The sequence below is a fragment of the Puma concolor genome, chromosome D3 (genome assembly GCF_028749965.1).
Source record: "Puma concolor isolate L17-30 chromosome D3, mPumCon1.1.hap2, whole genome shotgun sequence".
NCBI classification, from domain to species: Eukaryota; Metazoa; Chordata; class Mammalia; order Carnivora; family Felidae; genus Puma; species Puma concolor.
Genome location: NC_141678.1, coordinates 41245507 through 41271390, shown reverse-complemented (window position 1 = coordinate 41271390; position 25884 = coordinate 41245507). Strand labels below are relative to the sequence as shown.

The 25884-nt window shown below is 43.8% G+C and overlaps 1 protein-coding gene across 2 annotated transcripts in view; it reads left to right on the top strand.

Annotated features, from left to right (window-relative positions):
• Positions 1-4068: 4068 nt before the first annotated feature.
• Positions 4069-25884, top strand: part of EMILIN2 (elastin microfibril interfacer 2) — a 52310-nt gene continuing 30494 nt past the window's right edge. Inside the window, exons 1-2 of one of the 2 annotated variants that reach the window (XM_086682563.1) lie at positions 4069-4637; positions 5181-5303. In XM_086682563.1, coding sequence (XP_086538689.1) covers positions 4504-4637; positions 5181-5303 — 257 coding nt within the window. In that variant the 5' untranslated portion in view covers positions 4069-4503. Of the gene's footprint in view, positions 4638-4849; positions 4990-5180; positions 5304-25884 lie in introns of those variants that run through there. The other variant, XM_086682564.1, reaches the window with a different exon arrangement.

The following is a 25884-nucleotide window of genomic DNA, read 5'->3' as shown; positions in this document are numbered from 1 at the left end:
AAATTTCATGTTTTTGAGGAAGAAGATATCCACAATTGAGTTGCCTGATGATCTAAGTTTATTTTTGTAGAGTTATCAATCCAACCAAAGATCTCATTGAATTGTCTTAAAATAAATTTCTTTGCAATGTAGGGGCGCCTGGGTGGCGCAGTCGGTTAAGCGTCCGACTTCAGCCAGGTCACGATCTCGCGGTCCGTGGGTTCAAGCCTCGCGTCAGGCTCTGGGCTGATGGCTCGGAGCCTGGAGCCTGTTTCCGATTCTGTGTCTCCCTCTCTCTCTGCCCCTCCCCCGTTCATGCTCTGTCTCTCTCTGTCCCCAAAATAAATAAAAACGTGGAAAAAAAATATTAAAAAAAAAAAATTTCTTTGCAATGTAGAGGATGAAATCTCCTGAACAATAAACCAAGCTATATGTTTTCCCCTGGGGGCCAATAAAAAGAAAACTGGGCTGGAAGTCAAAAGCCCAGTATTGCATTCCCAACTATGACATTTAGAGTCGTTCTGAATGAGTCACGCATGTGCCTTCATGGCAGCCATTTCTTTATATTTCTTACTTAGGAAAAACAAAAAACAAAAAAACTGTAGTGGATGGTCAGCTGCTCACTTCACTCGGCACAAAAAAAGAATGACAAAACTCCTGAACCTGATTGCAAATTTGTTGGCAGTGCTAGGGCAGTAACAGTAAGGATTATGAATATTTATCCTCCACTTGGCCCTTGTGTATGCCAGGCACTGTGCTAAGCAGTTTACGTGTGGTAACCCAACTCATCCTCCCAGTGGCCACACAAGGGATTCCCCTTTTCAGAGCAGAAAATGGAGGATAGAGAGGTCTGCTGACTTGTTTGAGATCATTCAGCTAAGAGGTGAGGGTACCCAATTTTGAACAGTACGTTAACTCCATTGCATGAGCTGTTAATGACACCGTTTGTTTTCAAGTGTGATTTCAGGCATGATTTTAACTTTTCACAGTTTTGAAGTTCTCATGTGATAGTTTATAATGTATTAAGTCACACACCCCTGATCAATATAGGGGAATTTGCTCCTGTTATCTCTCAAGAAAGATGATTAAAATAATGGCCACAATCCTTAACAATGTCATTAAATCAATCAATCAATCGATAAATGAGATCAGTCTTGGTTTCAGAAGATTGGAGACTTTGAATCTTTAGGTATGTATAGTAAGTGGGATATTTGTAAGTGATTAAATTTAGAAAAAAAAATTGAAGAGATCAGTTCTTTATTCTGTTTTGGTCTATTTTAGCAAAGTCTTTGACAAGACAGGAAAGTACCTGTTTGTAAATTTTGAAGTCTAGGGTCTTCTCTCTGAATTCATTCTGAAGGTGTCTTATGCAATGCGATGCCTATATCAAATGTAACTAAATGAAATTGTATCAACCAAACTTCATCATCCCAAAACAGATCAAGCTAAATAGTGCAGTTAATTTTTCTCAGAGATATTTCTGTCTCTTTTTCCCTACCAAGCTGCATTTCTTTTTAATGTAGGGCATCTTATCACTAACTTATGAATGTGTAAGACATTTTCTTAGGGTGTATTATGTTAGGAATGCTTTGCAATCAAAATTTATTCAAGATATCCAGTCTTCAAGGACTTTCTTTTTCTATCATTAGATAAGCAGCACAAAGAAGTGGTAAAGACACGTAAAAGTACACCTCGAAGTTGTTGGAGCAGGGGGTGGGAGGGGAGGGCTTCTTTTTGGAGTTCTCAAGAGCAAAGACAAGAAGTGGGAAGGATGGGACACCCAGGCTGGTCTTATGACTCTTGACCACATACATCCTAGATACGAATCGGTTCATCTTGATCAAATGTCATGTGCTCGGATGACTGAATGCGAGGATGGGGGAAAGTATGCCCCTGCTGCCTCTGTAATCACTCACCCTCCTCCACCAGGTAACTAAAGGGGAATCTGGGGGTTCTGGGAGCCCAGCAGGCTCATTGCTTCATGAGACATGCCCCTAAGTACAGAGCCTGATGAGCATTTTTATCATGACCAATAGTGAGGGAATAGATTTTAGGAAGTAGGTCTAACTTTGCATTTTTGCTTTAGCTAAGTTGGTCACACAGTTAAGTGTGGAACTTACTATGGGGCACTTTGATTTTAAAAGCAGAAGAAACTCCTTCAAATTGTGATAGGAAACTGACAGTTTTCAAGTGCTTATTTAAAGTAGTTGGCGGCTTCTAAAGAATTCACACTTACAGCCTTCTCCCAATTATAACCCTATTATTCCTTATGGCTGGGGCCACATGGCCCACCCAATTAGTTTGTTTCCTCATGTGCTTAAGCTCTCTATCTTCAGGAATATTCCCACTGCTTTCTGGAAGAGCAATTTCTGGTTCCTGAGTTTGATGTGTCCCTTCCTGTAGCTAGAGAAGAGAAAGGGGAGAGGGTCCCTTGGGATCTTGGCCTCAAATCCTCCTGAGAGCCAAGTCTTCTTCCATCTTCCCAGAGCAGCCCCATGCCAGGTACACATGGGCATGTGTCTGGAGAAACACACGGTCTCACTTCATTGACTGTACATCAGAAATTTTATACCCTTCACTGTACAGGAATTCCTGGAAGTTCTGGAAACACAGAGCTCAGGTCAGTTTGGGCTCACTTGTGAACCCTCACTATCTTCATACAATGCCTAGCATGTAACAGATGCTCAGAATAAAATTTATCTACTGATAAGTGCCATTTATAACTGACTAAATACAGTATTATGGTCATCTCAGTGGAAAGATGGTCCTCAAACTCTTGGAGTAGACTGCAGCTTCTTAAGCCTCCTAGTATAACTTTAATGGAAAAAATAGATTTGACTTCATCAGTTCAACTTACTCTCACATTTGAGAATGACCTGTACTGAAGTTGTGGTTGTTAGCAGCTGGTTGTAGACACACATCATTTGTGTGTGTGTGTGTGTGTGTGTGTGTGTGTGTGTGTGTGTGTGACTCTCCTTCATTTCTGTGCTGTTTCTTCCCTTATGACACTCATCAGCAAAAATGGTGTTAGGATGGGGAGGAGGGGGAAGTCATAGAAAGATGCAGCCCAGGTTATGCAAGACCACTTTTTATCTCTTTCTGTGATTTTTCCCCTCAGGGTGATTCTTTTGAAGACTTGGATGACTTCAGTCCAATATTTGTCTGATCTTCCATTGAGAAAGTTCATGGAGACACTATGTCCTTACATGGTATAATTTTCTGCTTGGCTCTTGTGAAGTTTCTACTTAGGGAATTTTCTTTCTTCCATTTGCAAATCAAAAGGCCCAACAACATCATCAAAGCCTATTAGAAATAAAATGGACCTCGGGCTTCGTTGAGGGAGCATAGCAAATGTTCATTGTCCATATAACAATTCACAGCCAACAGCAACCTGTTTACTCACAGATACTGTAGTTAGTTTGTGCAGCCCGCAAATAACCTCAATCTAGTGTTTATTAGAGCAGGTTAACTCAAATACATCCCCAGAATACAAGCACTTTGGCAGGGATTTTATGTAACATTTTTCTGTGGAGTTGTTTGATCCCCAAAAGAAATGGGTAGACATTAGTGGAACTCAAGAATAGGCAGAAAATACGAAGGTAAGTGAAAAGATGAACGTCTAGCAGTGTTTGAACGGTTAGGAGCAAATGTGACCGTTGTGGAGTAAATGTCTTTAATGTTGACAGAAAAAGAAAGTTCAGAGTAGGACATCAGAAGCAGAGGCTGTGAGATTATCTTTCAAAAATCAGTGTAGCATTTATTAGAGTCTGATGCTGTTGTGAACTGGTGGGGCTGTCCCCTGCTGCCCTGCACGTTGACTTGGAAACTGAAATGGATGCACGAGGCAGAGTTGAGTAAAGAGAAGACCCGTGTTCATTTCCCTGTAAACTCTTGTAATTCCAAATGTGAGGGAATGGCCACGTCTTGCCAGAAGAGGAAACCCGAGTCGGGTTCTCCCAGGGACTGATAAAGATGTCCCTCACTCGCTCCGGGGAGCCGGCACCCGGGCACAACAGGCACGACGCGAGGACTGCCAGACTCGCCGACTGCGGCCACTTCCCCAGGGGCAGGGGCGCGCCTGCTGGAAGGTGGGAGGCGGAGTTGCTCCGCTTCTGGGAAGAGACCAAAGGAATGAGTAATTGGAAATTCTGTAACTTAGACCCTTCTCCTAAACTCTTCAGCCCTTTCACCCCAAACCCCCTGCCGAGAGGCAAGGGCACCAGAGACGGGGAGCCGTGGTGGAGGGAGAGTCACGTTTCGGAGAGGGAAGTGAAATAAAGAGGGCGGCACCCGGGGGGGACCTGTGCGTCATTGAGGGACCGAGGAGAAGCGCGGGCGCACGCGGTGGAAAAGGAGAAGTGGGAGCTAGAAGCCGGAGGGGGCGGCCGCGGAGCGGGGGCGCCGAGGAGCGCCCGAGCCTCCTGCCTTCTCTGGCCGCGCCCCGTCCGCCCGCAGCCTCGCGGCGCTAGCCTCGACCCGCAGCGCTCCGGATCCGGCAGGCGGGGCGCGCTCGCCGCGCGCAGAATGTGGCCGAGGACAAGGCTCTGGCCCCGCGCGCCCTGGCGCTGGGCGTTGGCGCTGCTGACCCTGGGCGGTGCGGGGCTGTGCCATGCCGGCCCGCAGCCCATGCACCCCGCGCGGCCGGGCGCCAGGAACAAGTAAGTGTGCGGTCCTTCTGGCTCCCAGCACTGCGATGCTCCTTCCAAGAGCCCTGGGCCCCCGCCCACCCCCACTCTCCACTAGCAGCCGGCCCGCAAGCTCCATGCCAAAGGCTATGAGCAGCAGCCGGGGGGTCCCCCTCGGGCTGCCCCGGCGGCGGCGCCTCCCCCGAGACCGTGCGCTCTACGGCCGGCGCGAGGCGTCCCGGGTAACCTCGCCGGCGCTCCAAGCAGCGCTGCCTCCGGGGCTAAGGGGCGCAGAGAGTGTCCCGCAGAGCAGGGCGATCCCAGGAATTACTGAAGCCCTGGGACCGTAGGAGCTTTTCTTTTCCCTGTCTTTTGTCGGCTTAAGGTACACGCTCCCCAAAGGCGCAGCCGCGTACCCTCCTGATGGCCGCTTTGTCGGGCTCCCACCTCCGCAGGGACGGCGGGCTCCCTGACCCTCAATGCGCCCGCTGCCCTATCGGCTTGCCCCGGCTCCCCCAGCCTCATTGTTCTCTGGGTTGACACTGTGTCCTTCTCGCTCTCTCTCCTTCACCCCAGGAACTGGTGCGCCTACATCGTGAACAAGAACGTGAGCTGCTCTGTGCTGGAGGGAAGTGAGAGTTTTATTCAGGCTCAGTACAACTGTCCCTGGAACCAGATGCCCTGTCCGTCCGCGCTGGTGTAAGTCGTTGAGCCTAGGAGCTGGCGGAGTGCGCCAGGGCCTGGGCGGTGGGTGGCGTCGGAGCGTTGAGCTCTGGCCCATCCGTAAATCTCTTCCAGAGTGGGAGAAAACTCAGCAGCTGAAAAGTCTGAGCGCTGAGCGGGGTCCCAGGCATGCTGGGGGTATTTTGGAAGCGTGTGTTGCCCTGAGTGTGGAGGATGCGCACAACTTGCGAGCTTGTGATCACCGGGGCATGGGAGGGGTGAACAAAGCTCCCACCCCCACCTCTCTGTTTTTTTTTTTTCTTTCTTTCAATTTTATTACTAACATAAGGCAGCTGGACCTAATTAGATCCATATTGTGTGTTCTGGGGCACACAGAAGGTTCCAAAATGTATACTGCTAAAAACTTTGAAATGTAGGATTAGCTGAGAGGTTTGTTCTATCTCGTGTCCTAAAACAGGCGAGTTTTGTCCAAATGTCCCCATAAAACGGACCTCTTCCAGTGTTGTCGCTCTCTAAACTGAAGTCCCAGCTATAACTTGCTTAAAAGTGAGTTGCTGTATTTTTCATGTTAGATTTGGGGATTTGACCAAGAGGTCGTCAGGAGAAAATAGTCTTCTTGTTGGTGAAAATCATCTTTCTGCTTATAAAGATTTCACCATCTTAAAAAAAAAAAAAAAAAAAACAAAGAGGAAGCAATGCAATAGAATGCAAATTCTGTTAAATACATCACACTCATTCAATTGTCTTCCAGCAAGCCTTTGTGTTTTTGTGTAAGTTATCAGAGGATAAGCGTTGTGAATCAATGGCTGTTGGGGAACACATGTGATGGTTGCAATTATTTGTTTCCCCCTAAGAATAAGTTGTTTGTCTTAGAGCACAGTTGTCATTACAGCAAAGAATAGCCAGTAGGCGGATCTGTCTTTGGCAAGGCAAAGGGACAGACTGAAACTGGACTCCAGAAAACCTTATTCCAGAAGGCAGTAGATGAGCCTTCAAGCTTGTGGGGTGGAAGTGGTCTCTGGATGGTTCCACTTGGGCTGTGGTGGGAACTGCAAATCGGGAAGGGGTTGTTCCTGTTAGGCCAACAGCAACAACCTAGAAGAGACCCCCACTTTCAAATATAGAGAGAATCAGGCAGAAATGGAATCTCTGGCTCATGACTTGGATTTCTCAGAGAGGTGCAGCACTGTCATATCTCCAGTATCTCTAGGTGGTAATTTGTAGACCTCACAGTCCATGGCCGGCAGTCACTGAAATGAGAATCAAGTAAGATTTTTACGTTGTGGTAGAGACACGAACCAAGTATTCAACACAATTTGAACGGGTTTATTTATTTATTTATTTATTTATTTATTTATTTAATAATGTTGGGTCACGTTTTTTATTCACACTGCCAACTCTTTGTTTTTTTTTTCAACGTTTATTTATTTTTGGGACAGAGAGAGACAGAGCATGAACGGGGGAGGGGCAGAGAGAGAGGGAGACACAGAATCGGAAACAGGCTCCAGGCTCTGAGCCATCAGTCCAGAGCCTGACGTGGGGCTCGAACTCACGGACCGCGAGATCGTGACCTGGCTGAAGTCGGACGCTTAACCGACTGTGCCACCTAGGCGCCCCTGAACGGGTTTATTTAAAATTAGAATTATTAGTCAGGAATATTTCATTTGTTTTACACAAGAACTACATTTTATGATTTGCTATAATCTTAATACTTCCTTGTGGTGACTCAGATAAATGAATTTTTAATTTGGAGAGGCTTTTCATTTAAAAGATGTTTTTTCTTTTAAGGTTTCTGAAATTATTTTAGCGCTTGCAAAATCAAATGATGATTTAATTGTTGTATTTGACCATAACTCAGTGAAAAAGATTCTTTGTCGTCAGTGAGGAGCAAATCACCTCCAGATCTCAGGTTAAATGGGAGGCAGTTGGAGCATATTTTCACCACCTACTGGGAAAGACAACAAACACTGCTTTAAGAAATGATAGATGTTTCTGTTGTTTTACTTTTTAAAAAACTTTTTAAGGTTTTATTTATTTTTGAGACAGAGACAGAGTGTGAGTAGGGGAGGGGCAGAGAGCGAGGGAGACACAGAAGCCGAAGCAGGCTCCAGGCTCTGAGCCATCAGCACAGAGCCCGATGTGGGGCCCAAACTCACAAACCATGAAATCACGACCTGAGCTGAAGTCAGCTGCTTAACCGACTGAGCTACCCAGGTGCCCCTGTTTCTGTTGTTTTATTAAATAAAATCAAAATAAGTGACCAGGGTGTTTTTCTTCACTAATAGCAACATTCAAACACAATTCAAGTGTGTTTTTACACTTTAGACACTGCATTGTAAGTGCGAAATTTAAAAAATAAGACAGTTCTAGCTGATCAAGCTGAAAATGTTGAAATTAACTAATTCAGTGTTGACTTTTTTCTGTTTCCTTAGAGCTAGGAAAGGAATGGCTTATCTTATTTTTTAATTACTAAATGTTTCCTAAATTTTTATGATTGGTGGATGATTGAAGTCAAAGCCACTGTATACTTAAAAGGCTGTTTAACATGGAATTTCCTAGGTATTTCAGATAAATCCAGAAGCCCGAGCAACTTCTCTTCTTTCACGGGTGTTGTCAGTAGAGGTCTCCTTAGAACCTGAGATGTATGGAAGTGAAGGTCCTTTGGAAACTAATCCTGCAGTTACTGAGGGATACTTTCCAGTGGTGTTAGAAGTGCAGGGCTGGAGATGTTGGAGCTAGAATGCAGATGGGCAGGTGGTGCTGGCTTAGCGCCTGGGAGTGACAGGTGTGTGCCAGCAAGGCCTTGAGAGAGTTGGGGCAGAGTGGAGTTTCTAGGGATGGTGGAGGGAAAGGAGGAAGAGGAGCCAGGAAGGGGAGAGAGCAAAGCCAAGTCTTTGGAGGAAGAGAACACATCTTAGAGACTTCAGGAGGAGAGATCTGGAGGCTAAGGGGTCCAGTGAGGCCAGTGGCTTTAACTAGCAGGGAGAAATTGCTTCTGCAGAAAGGACAGTTTCGGGTCAGTGGTGGACGGGCATTGTAACTTGTGTGAGGTTAAGAGAGTAGGTCAAGAGGAAACTCAGGTTACAAAAGAATCAAATGTATCTCAAAGGCTTTGGTGGAAAAAGAGAGTTGGGGCACCTGGGTGGCTCAGTCAGTTAAGCATCTGATTTAGACTCAGGTCATGATCTCACAGCTCGTGAGTTCAAGCCCCACGTCGGGCTCTGTGCTGACAGCTCAGAGCCTGGAGCCTGCTTCGAATTCTGTGTTTCCCTCTCTCTCTGCCCCTCCCCTGTTCATGCTCTCTCTCTCTCTTTCTAAAATAAATAAATATTTTAAAAGATTACAAAAAAGAAGAAGAAGAAAAAGAGAGTTGATAGTAGCCAAGCAGGTGAAGCACACTGCATGTTCTAGGACAGAAGTAGAGAAGCCAAGGGAGACCCCAAATCAGCTGGGAAACAAGAGGTTTTATGGGGAAGTCCATAGAAATAAGGGGAGAACATCTATGCCTGGTCATGACTGAGCCTCTGCAGGCATGTGCATTTCCAAAAGGTTTAGACTTTGTTCCATTTGTATATATGAAGAACCTTCGATTCCAGATTGCAGATTTGGACATCTTTCTGTGACAGTGAGAACAGTGAAGGTTTTTGTATATGTGGGGATTTTGAGTGATCATTTTCCCTGAAACTGTAAAGACACTTCTATGTGTCAAGCACTGCATCAGGGCTTTTTATTCTGTATGAGGTTATTTAATTCTTGCAACAACCCTTCAAGATGAATGCCATGGTCCCCATTTTGCCAATAAGGGTCTTGTCTACAGGTCATGTGATGGTAAATGGCTGAGCTGCCCACAAATCCAGGGCTGCTGGCCTTTGTGGACTGGCCTTTGTCCCCCTAGCAGTGGAAGATGCATTTGTTTGTTTTAGTGTGTACCTTTGGTGGATTGCACTATATTCAGCTATCAAGAACATTTATACCTTCTTTCATGGAAGGCAATTCCCACCTAAAAGTGAGAGCTGTGTGTATGGCTGTGCACTTAAATATCTTTATTGTGGGTTATTTGCTATTATGCATTGGACTATCTCATTTTTCATACTCTTCGTTAGGCTCCAGTTGGTTTCTTCTTTAAATTTTTCCCAGTTTTACTGAGGTGTAATTGACATGCAGCACTGCATAAGTTTAAGGTGTACAGCCTGGTGACTTACATATGTTGTGAAATGGTTGCCACAGTAAGTTCACATCCGTCATCTCCTAGATACAAAAAAAAAAGAAAAAAAGGAAGAAATAATTTTTTTCTTGCAATGCAACCCTTAGGATCTACTCTTAACGGATTTAAACATACTATATAGCAGTGTTAACTACATCGATCATGTTGTATGTTACATCCCTAGGAATTTAGGTTACAACCGGAAGTTTGTACTTTTGACCATCTTCATCCATTTCCCTCTCACCCCACCCTTGCCTCTATTAACCACAAATCTGATTTCTTTTTTCTGTGAGTTTGTGGTGTTTCTAGATTCCACATGTAAGTGAGATCATACAGAATTAGTCTCTCTGACTTACTTCACTAAGCATCATACTCTCAAGGTCCATCCATGTCGCATGGTAGGATTTTCTTTTTTCTATGTTTATTTTATTTTTGAGAAAGAGTGTGTTTGTGTGTGTGTGTGTGTGTGTGTGTGTGTGTGTGTGTGTGTGTGTGCGCGCGCGCGCACTCGCATGCAAGCAGGGGAGAGGCAGAGAGAGGAAGACAGGATCCAAAGCAGGCTCTGCACTGACAGCAGAGAGCCCCATGTGGAGCTTGAACTCACTAATGAGATCATGACCTGAGCCGAAGTCAGATGCTTAATAGACTGAGCCACCCGTGTGCCCTGGATTTTTTTTCTAATGGCAGAATAGTATTCCATTGTATGTATATATCACAACTTTTTATCCATTCATCCGCTTAGGTTGTTTCCATGTCTTGACTATTGTAGACAATGGTGCTGTGGACGTGGGGAGCAGAGATCTGTTTAACATAGAGTTTTTGTTCCCTTTGCATATATACCAAGAAGTGAAATTGCTGGATCATATGGTACTTTTAATTTTTTGAGGAATCTCCATACTGTTTTCCATAGTGGCTGTACACGTTTACAGTGCACAAGGGGTCCCTTTTCTCCACATCCTCAGCAGCATTTATCTCTTGTTCTTGTGATGTCTTATTTTAATAAAGTATTCAGGGTTGACTTGGGTGAAAATACCACCCCCCCCCCAACCCCGGAGCACATTACTGTAATGAGAGCAGCCCCTTCATCACATCTATTCCATGGGGGCATTATCTCCATTCTACAGAGGGTCACGTAGTTAGGAAGTAGCCCATTCGGGATCCATATCCAGTCATATTTCCAAGCCTTAGGCTCTTCCTCCTGCATACTCCGTGGCCCCTTACTGTCTGGACCCACCCAAGGGTGTGTGAGTGTGATGCCTGCCACAGAGCATGCTGGGACATTGGCACCTCTGGTGAGATGGGAAGGGAAGGATGAGGGTCTGAGGTTTCCTAGATCCCACTATACACAGGCTGGTGGTGTTCGGGAGTACTGCTGGCTAGCAGACAGTGCTATCTTCTCCCTTTGGGCTAGGCATGGTTTCCTTTCATGCAGCATTCATGCTTTGTGGCAATAGTTTCAGATAGTCCAGAACCTCCCACTCTACTTGCGTCGGTCCAGCTGACTGCTATTAGTATTTGAGGCATTTGGGGGCGTCCTGCTGTGTGGAGCAGCTGCCTTGTAGGTGAGGACATCCGGGCATCCCAGATGTAAGGCAGGATTATTCTCCTGTATTCGCTTTGCTCCCAGCTGAGGGCTGAGGCTCCGTAGGGTGGGGTTTCCTACTCCCTGAGCCCACAAACTGACGGGTTTATCAGCATCTACCCAACCCCACTCCTGCCCTCTTCTTGGGTGTGTTGCATCTGGGTGGAATTTTTCCTACGAGCTCTTTAAAAGAATCTCATCAGTTGGGGGAGGAACTGGGTGGGACTAACTAGGGGAGCCTGTTCTGCTGTGATAACACAGAAGAAGAATTTGTGAATTTGTAGCAGGTGTGAGTTCTAAGTGCTGAGTTCCAGAACTCCTCTAATTCTCAGATTCCAAGGGGAGCAGATGGTCATTCAGTTGGAAGAAAAGTTGTCTATTAGGAGGCAATCTCAGCCAGGAAAAGCTCGTAAAAAAAAAAAGACACACACACACACAAAACGCGCACACACACACAAAGAACACTTAAGGCTGCGAAAATAATGAGGGCTTACATCTTCTAGAGCCAGTCCTACAGTTTCTCTACCTCCCGGAACAGAATTCCATTCAATTGGAAAGCATGCCTCTTGGGTGTGTAACTTCAGGGGAATTGGTTTTCCTTCAACTTTTAAACATCTTGCAATCAATTGGCTGTAAAGAGTTTTGCTCCTTGGTTTTGAGGGTAATTTGAATTGATGAGGGAAGGCTGAGCTAGCCCACGTGCCTGAGGCCTTCACTCGCAGTGCCCAGACCCCATGAGCCCAGTACACTTGCCTCCTTCCTTCGGTCGACCTTCCTTCTCATCCTTCCGCGCTGCTTCTGCACTGCTGCCCTGGAATCTTCTGACCTTCCTTTTAAACTTCCTGGTAAATCGGATGCTAGGTTTGTAGAGCCCTTCTACAGTCGTTATTTTATTTTCTTTTCATAAACTCAGCCAGATTATTTAGGGCAGAGACTGGGGTCTTGGAAAAAGAACTTTATGGTTATGGGCTACGTTTTCCACCTTTCTAATCTTGGAGAAAAGTTAATGGGATTCAAATAGAGGTCACAGTCTTAAGAAAAACAGTTGCTTCTCATTAAACCCTGTTTTGGTCCCCTTAGTTGGTCTTTCTCCACTGATCTATTCCACTGTGTTGGCACTTGGTAAATCAACTAAAATTCTGAAATAGCCAGAAAAGGGGAGGTGAGTGGGAGCAAACATCCCCTGAAGGAGTCCCTCTAGGGGCTGCCTGGTGTGGACAACATATTCTGGAAGAGGAAATAAAAAACTTGGCTTCTGGCCTGAGCTCTACCACCACTGAGCTGTATGACTTCAGGCAAGTCCTTCAACCTGTCTGAGGTATGTTTTTTGCTTTTTGTTTTGGTTTTTTTTTTTCCATCTCTACGTTACTAGTGGGATACTGTAGCTGACAGAACTTGTTAAAACTGCACTATCATACTCATATAGGGTATACTCAGCAGGAATGTCTCATGAACACGCCTATTCTCATCGTTTGGAGTGTTGTTGCCTCTCAGGTGGGCTCATCTTTGAAGGCTTTGAGTTTGAAATCAGTGCTTCTGGACACGTTAGAGGCTGAGGTGCTAAAAAATGAAATAATTTCACGGGGCACCTGGCTGGCTCAGTCGGGGGAGCATTGGACCCTTGATCACTGGGTGGTGAGTTCAAGTCCCATGTTGGGATTAGAGCCCATTAATAAAATAAAATCAAGAGAAATAAATTCGGTAAACTAAGATAATTAAGCAAATGAAATGAAATGAAAATCAACTTTTAGACATGAAGCTAATAACTTAGAGATTGCTTTGGAAGGCAGAGCCAGTTATGGTTTCTTTGGGGAATGCACGTAAATGAATACAGTCGATTTAAAGTGAACGTTCCACTTGCCGTGGGCACCGAGTGCTGCTTCTGCAGATGCGTGCCTGCCTGTGGTAGCTCAGCAGAGAGCTAGTTGGGATGTCCCAGGTTTCATGAGCAGTGGGCGAACACTGCCCATCCTCCCGCCACCTTTCAGCCCGCCACCACGCTGCTCTAACCCTTTGCCTTTAGAAAAAAGCCCTCTTCCTCGGGTTGGTAACAGCAGGATGTTACTCACGTTTACTGAGTGTGAATAATGCAGTAGGTACTGCACATGGCAGATCCCAGAGTTTTACATACTGTATTTTAAAACCTAGGGGCACCTGGGTGGCTCAGTCGGTTAAGCATCCGACTCTTGATTTCAGTTCAGGTCGTGATCTCATGGTTTATGAACTTGAGTCCTACATCGGACTCTGTGCTGACAGTGCAGAGCCTGCCTGGGCTTCTCTCTCTCTCTCTCTCTCTCTCTCTCTCTCCCTCTCCCTCTCTCTCTCTCTCTCTCTCTCTCTCTCTCTCCCTCTCCCTCTCCCTCTCCCTCTCCCTCTCCCTCTCTCCCTCCTCCCCCCTCCCCCACCCCTACTCATTCTCTCTCTCTCTCTCTCTCAAAAATAAATAAACATTAAATTTTTGTAACCTAAAACTGACAGACTATGCCAGTGTTCAGACGACTTACAGACTGTGACCCAAATGTGCTGATTTATTGCTGGTCCAAACACACACTGACGTTTTTACTACTTGGAATTAACTGCTTCTGTCCTTGGTGAAGCAGCCTTCTGGAGTTAAAAATAGCAAAGAACCACTTGATAAGAGGAGGTGAACCTGACTTGTCCTTATAAAGCACAATTTTCCTGGATGGCTCGAGAGAGGAACATAGTAGTTGTCAATGTGACAGCAGTGTATATGTTCGAGGAAAATAATGAAATGATTGAAGTGAAACTCACGCATAAGTTTTCTTCTTTCCTTCCTGTTTTACAGTGGTGATGGGCGCTGGAAAAAAGTAGGGAGAGTTCAAACTCCCCAAATCCCTAGTTTGGAAATGCTGTAGAAGCAAACTTTTCTGGGTGTGTTAGAATCCGGCTGTTCTTTTTTTAAAATTTTTTTCCCCTACTTTCCACTAAGAAAATATTAGATTAGGGAATACGCCTAAAAAGTATTTTCTGCAGTGTCAGCCTTTCAGGGCAGTATATTTTACTAGGCGTTTGGTTAAGAGACCAGTGGTTTTAGGTGAAGCCTTCTCAGGCTGACCATTTCGATGAAAGGGAATTTTCTATGCGACCTTCTCACCTGTTTCCTAACATTCCCCATCTTCGTACATATTTGTGATTGTCCGGGGTCTGCTGAATGGGCTTTATTTGGTTGCCTTTTACAGCAATTTGCTCACAGTCCGTTATAAAACAAGGTTCTAGAGATTCCTTCTTGCTGCAACTTGTTTCTCTACAGCTGCCCAGCAGGGATGCTGTTGAAGGATCATGGGATAGGGACCTACATTCTTTTTTTTTTTCCCCCTAAACTGTAGTCAAAATGCCACTTGTTTTTCTGCTGAGGTTTTCCTGTATCTTGAAAACAGAGCCCCATAGCTGTGGCCGTGATTGCAACAGAACCCAGGGCGGGGTGAGTTTCACAATCTAGCGATCGCAGGAGATCTTTTCACCATTAAAGTGTTTCTCTGGCTAGTGTCCGTGTCAACGCAAAGAGCTCTCACGTGCTGGTGGAATGAAGGCTTTGGGCAGGGAGGCAGAGCGGAGCCTTTCTGAGTATTTTGAACATTCCAGAATCTCCAGTCTGGCCAGCTGTCCTGACAGCGTTCAGGTTTGTTTATGCGTCAGGGGGCCTGCTTTTCAGCTGCTTTTCCAGCAGCTTTCCAGGACAACAGCGCCAGGTCAGAGCTCTGGCTTGGTCATGATAAACGAGGCACCCTTTTCCCATCCCAACACTCTGCATCATCTTCTGGCAACTCACAAGATATTTGCGAGTCGTTCCGTTGCATTATTGCAAAAACGGCGAGATATAACCCAGATGCCTTGCTCGCTGGAGGTGCAGGAGGGAAGGCAGAAACACCATCTATGGCTTGTTTCCTGAACCAAATAGCATGGCACCCTCTAAGCACCTCTTGTCAGAATTGTCACTGAGAAAATAATAATCCCAAAGAGTAGTCATCCCTTGTCATATTTTAGAATGCTAATTTATATCTTTGATGTTTTGTGTGTTATTTAATATAAATGACAATTTGAAGGCTGTTATAAAAAAAGAAAATTGTTTTGACTATCTTCCTTAGTCACCGATCCATACCTTTGAAAGTACAAAAATAAATATTAGGTCTAAACCCCCAACAGATAAAGCAAATGGTTAAAGCAAAAGAGTCATCCAATATGTTAAAAAAAAAAAAAAAAACACTAAAAACTTTAGTTAGATCCTCATTTTGAAACTGTGAAAAAGACTTAATGCTGTGGTTTTGGTTTCTACTGGTAGAAGCTTAGCTTAAATATAGATTTAATTTAATTAAATTATTTTTTTTAAGCTGAGCTATATTATTAGATAGTCAGGGCAAGACTATCTGGTACTTGATTTCACAGTCCTGAAGAGATTTAAGGCACCCTAATGCAAAAATGCATGTGTATATGTGTGTGTGTGTGTGTGTGTGTGTGTGTGTGTATATATGTGTGTGTGTATATATATATAATATATATAAAATATATATTATATAATATATGTATGACATATATAATATATATTATATAATATATATTATACAAAACAGCTTTATCGAGGTATGATCTACATACACAAACCATACATGTTTAAAGTTGTGTAATTAAATGTTTTGATACGTGTATGCACCCTTAAAGCCAAGATCATAATCAAGACATTGAATATAACCATCTCTCCCAAAAGTTTCCTCATGCCCCTTGGCAATCCTTCCCTCCAGTTTCTCCCCACACACTCCCTAGGCAACTGCTGATCTGCTTTCCATAGATAAGTTTGCATTTTCTAGAGTTTTATGTAAATAGTCATACAGTATGTACTCTTAGGTTAGCCTTTAGCCTTTGTTCACTCCACAATTATGTTGAGGTACATCGTGTTGTACTATGTATCAGTAGTTGATGACTTTGTATTGTTGAGTACTATTCCTTTGTATGCGTATACCACCATTTGTATATGGTTTTTGTAGCTGGGGACTTCCTTGTGGCAAAATGGTGTAGAAAATCATTTGTATTGATAGCAAGGTCACTTCTCTGATTTTTCTGAAGGCAAATTAGATGGTAAATATCTAACAAATGAGAGCATAGATAAAACTATAGTGGAGTAAGAAAAACGCATTTCACACTTATAACCCTGGAAAATGTTGGATTTAGGCCACATAATTAACTTAAGCCACTTCGAATTGGCAGAAAACTCAATAGGGTAAAGAAGACTTCTTTGCGGACTCTTGGTTACTCAGTTTCATTAAATAAATATTTTTGTGAAAGGACTATGTGTGGCCCAGGACTAGGCCCCATTGGGACCCAGGAAGGAACCCAACCTCTCTCTTGCCCTCCGGAAGTTCACATCCAGTCAGTGAAATGAGACATAGAGAGAAATAATTATAAAATAAAAGGTAGAAATTAGAATTGCTATACATAAGTACAAATAGCTGAGGATGTTCAGAGGTGGAAGGAATTATTTCCAGCCAGGAGGAATCTGAGAACATGTTTGCAGGTGATGACATCTTAGCAGGGCTTTGAAAGATTGTTCTAGTTGAATATGTGCAGATTTGAGAAGACACCAGCATAAAACAAGAAAACATGGGCTGGGCCTAGAGGTGGGAAATGAAGGGGCGTCCACAGGCCAGGCTCCTCCCGAGGGCTGAGGGAAGGTGCTGCTCGGGACTGTTCTCCCTGGCTGGTAGGTGGTCACCTTCCTGCCAGTATCTGTCACATCCTTTCCCTCTGTATGTGTCTCTGTGTCTGAGTTTCCTCTTATACACACACCACTCATTGGATTAGTGAGGCCCATCCCAATGGCCTCATTTTAACTTGATTGCCTGTGTAAAGACCCTATCTTTAAATAAGGTCACATTCTGAGGGACTGGGTAGGGGTGAGGACTCTAACAAATCTTTTTGGAGATGACAATTCAACCTGTAACAGCCAGTGTTAGGAGGTTAGGCTTTATCATTTAGGCAAAGGGGAGTCATGGAAAGTTTTTGTTCTGGGACACCATCAGAACTTTGCTTCCAAATGCTGATCAGGCAATGTGTGCAAAGTAGATTTGAGTGGGGAGAAGGAGGGGTGTGGGCAAGGGGTGGTGGGAAGGGCATTGTCAGGAGACTGGCCACAGTCCCTGTCGGACCTGTGCTGGGTGTGGTGGGGGAAGCAGACCAGGCAATGCAGAGGTTGAGAAGCAGCGGCCCAGTCTAATGGCCAGGTGACCTCTTCTCTGTGTTTAAGTGCAACAGCACTGTGTGGGGGTGAGGGTACATAAAGAGCTGTCACTGAGTGATGTGTGTGGTCTGTTGTCAAGGGTATTGATAAAAAGGACCACGTGTTGTGAAGGAAGTCAAGATAGTTCAAGGACTGTCATTTGAAGGTTATGTCAGGATTGCCTTTGTCCCTGGGATAGTCAGCACCTCATTATTCATCACCTGTGGTCAGGAGCCAACTATAATTCTTCACATGGGCCATTGAGACCATTATTATGGAAGGAACCCGTATATATTTTTTAATGTTTTTTAAAATTTATTTGAGAGAGAGAGAGAAAACGAACAAGTGGGGGAGGGGCAGAGACAGGGGGGGACAGAGGATCTAAAGCAGGTTCCACATTGACAGCAGAGAGCTGGACATGGGGCTTGAACTCATGAACCATGAAATCATGACCTGAACTAAAAGTCGGACGCTTAACTGCCTGAGCCACGCAAGCACCCCAAGAAGGAACCCATATTTTTAGTCTTTTTGCAAATTTTTGCCCTATGATAAATTTATATATCCTGCATGTACACGACACACAGAGTGTATGCATTTCATTTATAAGTATTTATTTATTTTGACAGAGAAACAGCATGCATGAGCATGAGTCGGGAAGGGGCAGAGAGAGAGAATCCCAGGCAGACTTCACAGAATCATCATGGAGTCCAACATGAGGCTCGAACCCATAAACTGTGAGATCATGACCTGAGCCAAAATCAAGAATTGGGTGTTTAACTGACTGAGCCACCGAGGCGCCCCTGTGGCTTGTGTTTTTAAAATGGGAATTGTGAGGGGCGCCTGGGTGGCTCAGTCGGTTAAGCGTCCAACTACGACTCGGGTCACGATCTCGTGGTTTGTGAGTTCGAGCCCTGTATCCGGCTCTGTGCTGACAGCTCAGAGCCCGGAGCTTGCTTTGTATTCTGTGTCTCCTCCTCTCTCTGCCCCTCTCATGCTCATGCTCTGTCTCTGTCCCTCAATAATAAATAAACGTTAAAAAAATTTTAAAAAGGAATTGTGACACACATATAATCTTGAAAATAATTGTAAATACTGAATGAAAATATAGTGGCTTATAGCTAAAATGAGGATTTGAAATGTGATGGATTCTAGTTAAATCAATCAGGGTAATGATACAATGTAATTTCCTGAACTGGCAGTCTCAATATAACCTTTAAAAGTTTTTTGCCAAGATGTGAGTGTATGTTGACTATCTCTCTGATAGGAGAGGCAGCTTTCCTTCTATAAGAGTTCATGTTACACGATTGTAAATCAAAATTCAACTTGATTTGCTGACATGAGGCTTAGCGCAAGTGACTCTGTTTTGGTTCTGTTATCTCTCTTTTTTTTTTTTAACACAACTATAAAGAATGGTTTGGTGTTACTGGGAAGTTAAAATGACAAAAGACAGAACTTCATCTTGAGAAAGTTAAATTCTAAAAACATAGGGAAGTATTTTAAAGATTAATTCTGTGGCTTTGAAAATATCCTGCTTGCTTATATATTTTGTTTGTAAAAATTGAAGCCAGTTTCAGTGAGGGCTTTTGGTTATGGGCCAGCTTAGGAACCTGCTTATTAGCAGGATGAGAACCACTATTTAAACCAAATATTTAATTGTTTTACCTAAAAAACAAACAAACAAACAAACAAAAAAACAGCACAGTAATGCAATCTATGTCATTTTTCTTAAAAACAACAACATGATTTCAAGGAAATGGAAGCTAGCCACCTATCTTTAAAACTAGGTAATAGAGGTTAGGAGAGCCTGGGTGGCTTAGTCAGCTAAGCGTCCAACTCTTGATTTCAGCTCAGGTCACGATCTCACAGTTAGTGAATTCAAGCCCTGCATCAGGCCGCATGCTGACAGTGTGGAGCCTGCTTCGGATTCTCTCTCTGCCCCTCCTCCGCTCGTGCTCGCTCGCTCTCTCAAAATAAGCAAACTTAAGAAAAACTAGTGTTATTCAGGCCCCCTTTCACCTCAAAGTCTATATATTTGTCTCACTCCCTTCTTGATTTGCAAGAATTGTGGATGCCCAGAAGCTTTCCTGTAGACTGGGATAGTGTCCAAGGCCAACTCTCCCATAGCCCACTGTGTATGTGGGTTCTGTGTGGCTGTCTCAGAACCCCATGGAGTTGGCCAACGTACACCCTCCAGTCCCCAGAGAAAAATCCAATCCAACAAGCCTGCATGAGCAGTGAGGACTTTGCTGGACACTGTGGCAATACAAATTGTTAGAGGATGCCATAGTGATGCCAACCTTGAAAATCCACTGGCCACCCTAAGTCACCTTGGAGAATAGTTCCTCGTCACTTCTGCCTCCTCCAGTGGCCTCCTGCTCTGTCACCCCTACCCATTTGAAAGCAAATAAGCCAAATTCTTCTTTTTGCTCACCCCCTACTTGTCCACACCTTCAGACCTGGGCTGTCGCAGCCCCTTCAAAAGGAAAACCATGCTCTTTCTAAGCAGAGTGCAGGTGGATGAAAATGTCTCCACTTCCCTGTGTTAAGTGTTGATTAAAAAAACCCTAAACTGGGGTGCCTGGGTGGCTCAATCGGTTAAGCATCTGACTTTGACTCAGATCATGATCTTGCGGTTCATGAGTTCCAGCCCCGCATCGGGCTCTGTGCTGACAGCTCAGAGCCTGGAGGCTGCTTCAGATTCTGTGTCTCCCTCTCTCTCTGCCCCTCCCCCACTCGCACTCTGTCTCACTCTCTCAAAAATAAATACACATTAAAAACATTTTTTTAAAACCCTAAAGTAATATTGGGTTATCCTGGACAGTGTGAGAAATATGAAACTAGACTATTTTGGTACTTTTTCTCCCCAATGTCATAAATTAGAAAAGAAATACAAGTGTTCCTGTATTTTCAATTCCCAGATTATTGCTTTTACTGAGAATGAATTCGCCCAAAGGAAGAAGGTGGTGTTTTTGTATCTGCTGAGACATTCCTACTGTCTCGGGATTTTCTAGGCGTCTAAAGGACCTCACCAAGTCACAGGTGTGGTCTAAAGCTTGCCAGCATCCATAGTCTTCATCCAAAGGACCAAGATCCCTAAAGGGGAAGGTTGGATGTTGCAAACCAAGTCCAAGGAAACACAGGAAAGAGGATTTTGAAATGACTTTGAGTTTTGTAGCAGAATTTGCGGAAATGATTTTTGCCCTTAAAAAAAAAAAAGAGGAAATAATCAAACTAGTTATTTGGTAGTTCTGAAAGGAAAGGTTTGGATCCCCAAACCATGGGAAGTTGTATCTGTGGTGAGCATCCTGCGACGGGCTGAGGCCGGCAGATGTTCTCATGGCTCACGCTGTGGGAAACCAGAGCAAGAGCAGGAGGAGTGTCCTGCGGTTCTGGCTCCAGGAACAAGGAAACATGATGTAAGCTTGAGAAGGAACAGTATAGAATTTATCTGGGGAAGCAGCCTGCAGCAGCGATGATGACCGTCCTGGAAAGAATCCTGTGGGGGAATGTGGGCTTTCATTAATGGCGGATTACGATTACAGAACCCTCCAGAAAGCTGGGACAGTGAGCCTTCCCACGGTGGCTTGACTTTTGTAATGGATTTCCCAAAGTCAGGAAGTTAAAACTAAGAATGTGAATTCGTAGGAACGCATGCATAAGCTGTATTTCACGGTGCCGGCCACGCCCTGTACTTTTGGAACATTGTCATTTTCAGCAATGCAAGCCTTCGTGGAAGGAATGTAAGAATAGCAGCTTCACTGGCTACTGGTGGCCGAGCCTCCCCTAAGCTGCTGTGGTGTTCCAGAATCCCCCTCCTTCACCACTGCAGAGACTTCCCCAGGATGAAGTGGGTGATAATTGTAAAGAACTGGGTGGGTGTGTCGGGACAGGGGTATTACTTTTGACAAGTCTGTGTGATCCGAGCAAACTACTGAGGGGTAAAGAAGATTGCAGGTTTTGAAATCTAACTTGCCACTCTAAGTACGCGAGGAAATTAATTCAAGAGGAAACAAAAATAAGCAACTTACGATCCTGGTGTCCCCAGCAAATATATCCTTTGTACTGGGAAGCAGACAGTCTCTTGTGTGTACATTTTCATTTTGAACACATTGCTTTGGTCTAGGATCTGTTAATAATTTTTTAAGTGTACAAACCTATCTTGTAATCTGATTTCAATCAGGGCTCATCAAGGTTTTAGTTTTATTGGGTGCATTTTGTATTTCAGAAATATATTTGCCCGAGCATTCTGGCTTTTAACACCTAGATGAATTTGCCAACAAAGTCAAGGAAGATACTCTATTTCTTTCCTTCCATTAATTTCTCCATGCAGAGATCTAATTAAAAATGTGTCATGGAGCAGAAACAGATAAGATGAAAATTGTGGTTTGTGTGTGTGATGTGCTTTAACCTGGAAGAAGGCCCTTTGGTTCCTTCACTTTGTCCTGTGTGGGAGACTTCTTCATCCTGTGGGAAATTATAATTGGGAGGGACCTGGGACGGGTAGAGTCATCTCCTCGGATTGCAGAGATTGTCATTGTAGATGTACATGGTTTCAAATGGCCAAGGTTTGATTGTAAAACAGAGTGGATTGAAATCAAATGGCAAGTGTCTCTCCTGCTGGTGCAGAACCACTTTCCCTTCCCTATCATTCTGGAATCACTTCCAGTTTCAAACTTTATAGCCATTATTGCCTGACTCTATTTTCTGTTGTTACTTCCATTAAAAACAAGTCTATTTATTCGTTGATTGATTAAAAAAAAAAAAAAAAAAGCAATAATAACAAAAGCCAGAAAAAAAGCCCATTTGTCACAAGTAGTTTTTGGAAAAATTAGTTTGCTGTCTTGTCAATCTCTAAATCAGAACATGAGACCAAACTTTGTGAAAGTGAATTACTATGGAAAAGAAAGGAAATTTTGACACGTGCTACAATGTGAATGAACCTTGAGGGTGAAGGAGTTCAGAGCAGGCCACCCCAAACATGCCACTTTGACATATTGATTATTTTGAGCTGAAGACAGTTGAGAAAAAGCAGAGACAAGAAGAGCCCTCTGTCTTCCCTCTTTCTGTCTAAAATCAGGGTTCTAAGTTTCCTGCCTCTCCTGTACCAGGCTGAAGAGAATGACTTTTGTCACTGTAGATACACAGTTGGCACCAAGATAAGTCTGCATATGCGAGCCTTACTGACATAGCCCTTATCTTCCATGAGTTTCCCCTCTAGATTTCCCAGCTATAGTCCCACAATTTATTGCCCCTAGAAGCCCAAACCCCTTTTCCTTGGTCTAGTCACTTCACAATTTATCACCCTGTGTTAAAATGGTATATAGTCCCCTGAGTCCCACTGCTTGTTTTCACTTCTTTTCTGTGAAACCTCCATGCATGTAAAAAACATTAACATCCATACAGTTTGGATGTCTTTTCTCCTGTGAATCTGTCTTTTGTCAGTTTAATTCACAAGACCCAGAACAAACCTAAGAGGGTAGAGGAAAAGTTTTTTTTTCTCCTACAAGGACATTATGCTAAGTGATATAAGTCAGTCATAAAAGGACAGATGCTGTATGATTCCACTTAATATGAAGTCCCTGGGGAGGTCCAATTCACAGAGACAGAAAGTGAGATGGTGGTTGCAGGGGCCAAGGTTGGGGAGAGGGAAATGGGAAGCTGGTGTTTAATGGGTACAGAGCTTCAGTTTAGGAAAACGAAAGGAATTCTGGGGATGGATGGGGGTGACGGTTGTGAACAATGTAAATGGACTTAATGCCACTGAACTGGGCTCTTCAAAATAGTTAAGATGGTAATCTTTTTTAGGGACTGGGTTTGACTCAATTATACCCTTGCACGCTACTCCACTCACCCCTGCCCCGTGTCCACGCAGACAGGGCTCATTCACCAGAGCAGTCTTTCCTGGATGAGGACCAGGAATGCTTCTCCATGGCTCTCTCACTGCCCTCTCTACTTCATCCTGTCTTTCAGCACTCTTCCCTGGTTAGGATTTTCCTGAACTTAGGGGGAAAATATTCTTCTTCAGCCCCCCTTACCTCCTGGTTACCACCCTATTTCTCATTTCCCATCACAAGCAAACTTGATGGAAGAGGTTTTTTGGTCTGTACCTCCTCTTGCTTATTTCATTCTTTATTCTGACCCAGCGTCCTCTCTCAACATTGATCTGAGCAGCGCTGGCTCAGTTCACCGAGAATCTCCTTGTCTTAAGAACAATATCTCTCAGTCCTTCTGTTACTCGACCCTCTCGGCAGCGCTGGAAATATGACCTTGTCTGCCTTCTTGACATACTCTTTCCCCTTTCCTTCTTAGATATTGTGGTTTCCTTGTGTCTGTCTAGCAGCATGTGCTGGCCACTTTCTGTTTGTCCCCAGATCCATTTTCTCTCCTTCTCCCTCCTGATTTTGTTCTAGGAGTCTGACCTGGATGGGTTGTAATTTAATCCTTTCATTGTATTGATGAAACTGTGGCCCAGAGGTGGGAAGTTCCTTGTCTGTCACTCAGGGGACTAATGAGAAGGGCTTTTGCTTTTAGTCTAGGGATATTTACAGTTGGTTGCTGTTTCCAGAATTATCTCACTAGTACTGGTCACTGGGTTCCCTCACCATCTGGCTTCCCACTGGTCTGGCCACTGAAAGTCACCTGCCCTCTCCCTCCAAGTGAAAGTGGGCAGTGACTGTTTCCTCTACGAAAGGCCACAGCTCCTGTCCAGCAGCCTTCTCCTAATGCTCTGGTTACAGCCTTGTCCTCTCCTGGCCCCTTTAGTCCTAGGGTTGGTACATTTCTCCCATTCTTTTTTTTATTATAAATTATTCAATTAATTTAAATTAAAAAAACAGTGCACCCATTTCTCCCACCCCCATCCCCTACCCTTGGCAAACACCAGTCTGTTCTCTGTAACTGTAAGCTTGTAACTTACAAGCTGTAACTAAAACAAAGTTTTTTAGTTACTTTGTGTTTTTTTGTTTTTTTGTTTCCACATATAAGTGATATCATATCGTATTTGTGTTTGTCTGACTTATTTATTTTTTTATTTTTATCATTTTTAATTTTGTTAATGTTTATTTTTGAGAGAGAGAGTGAGAGGGAGTGGCAGAGAGAGACGGAGACCCTGAATCCAAAGCAGGTTCCAGGCTCTGAGCTGTCAGTAGAGAGCCTGACTTGGGGCTCAAACCCACGAGCCATGTGATCATGACCTGAGCCGAAGTCCAATGCTTAACTGACTGAGCCATGCAGGTGCCCTTTAAATTTCTTTTTAAGTTTATTTATCTTGAGAGAGACAGATATAGCGTGAGTGGGGGAGGGGCAGAAAGAGAAGGAGAGAGAATCCCAAGTAGGCTCTGCACTGCCAGCACAAAGCCTGATGCGGGGTTTGGACTCCTAGAACCCTGACATCATGACCTGAGCCTAAACCGATTCGGGCACTTAACCAACTGAACCACCCAGGTGCCATTGACTTATTTCATTTAGCATAATACCCTCAGGTTCTATCTATGTTGTCACAGGTGGCTGGATTTCATTCTTTTTTATGGCTAAGTAATATTCCTGTGTGTATATATGTCTGTGTGTGTACCACATCTTTATTCATCCATCCATCCATCCATCCATCCATCCATCCATTCAAGTGTCTATCCATGGATATGTAAGTTGCATCCTAATCTTGGCTATTGCGAGTAATGCTGCAGTGCACATGGGGGTGCAGTTATCTTTTCAAGTTAGTGTTTCTTCAGATCAGTGTCCAGAAGTAAGGTTGCTGGATCATATGGTGGTTTTGTTTTTAATTTTTTGAGGAATATCCATACTGTTTTCCATAGTGGCTGCTCCTGTTTACATTGCCACCAACAGTGCACCAGGGTTCCCTTTTCTCCACATCCTCACCAACACTTGCTATTTCTTGTCTTTCTTGACACCAGCCACACTGACAGGCGTGAGGTGATATCTCATTATGGTTTTGATGTGCATTTCCCCGATGAGTAGTGATGTTGAGCACCTTTTCATGAACCTGTTGGCCATCTGGATGTCTTCTTTGGAAAAATGTCTATTCAGATCCTCTGCCTACTTTTTAAACATATATATATATATATATATATATATATATATATATATACACACACACACGTATACTACTTTTTATGCCTACTTATATGCCTACTTTTTAAGCATATATATATGCATATATATATACATATATATATATATATATATATATACACACATACACTCACACACATTTTGCTTTAAGTTGTATGAGTTCTTTATGTATTTGGATATTAGCCCCTTATCAGATACAGGATTTGCAAATATTTTCTCCCATTCAATAGGTTGCATGTTTATTATGATGGTTCCCTTTGCTGTGCAGAAGCTTTTCAGTTCAATGTAGTCCCACTTGTTTATTTTATGTTATGGGTATTTTACCCACATGTTATACATATTTACCACAGTTAAAAACAAAAGTCAGTTACCTGTCTGGATGTGGAAAACTTTGTGTAGTACCTGAATGCCAGATAACCGAGTCTGCCTTGGATGTGCATCCTGAAAACTCCATGAAATGACTTCTTGCTTGTATGTACATGCTGACTTTGTC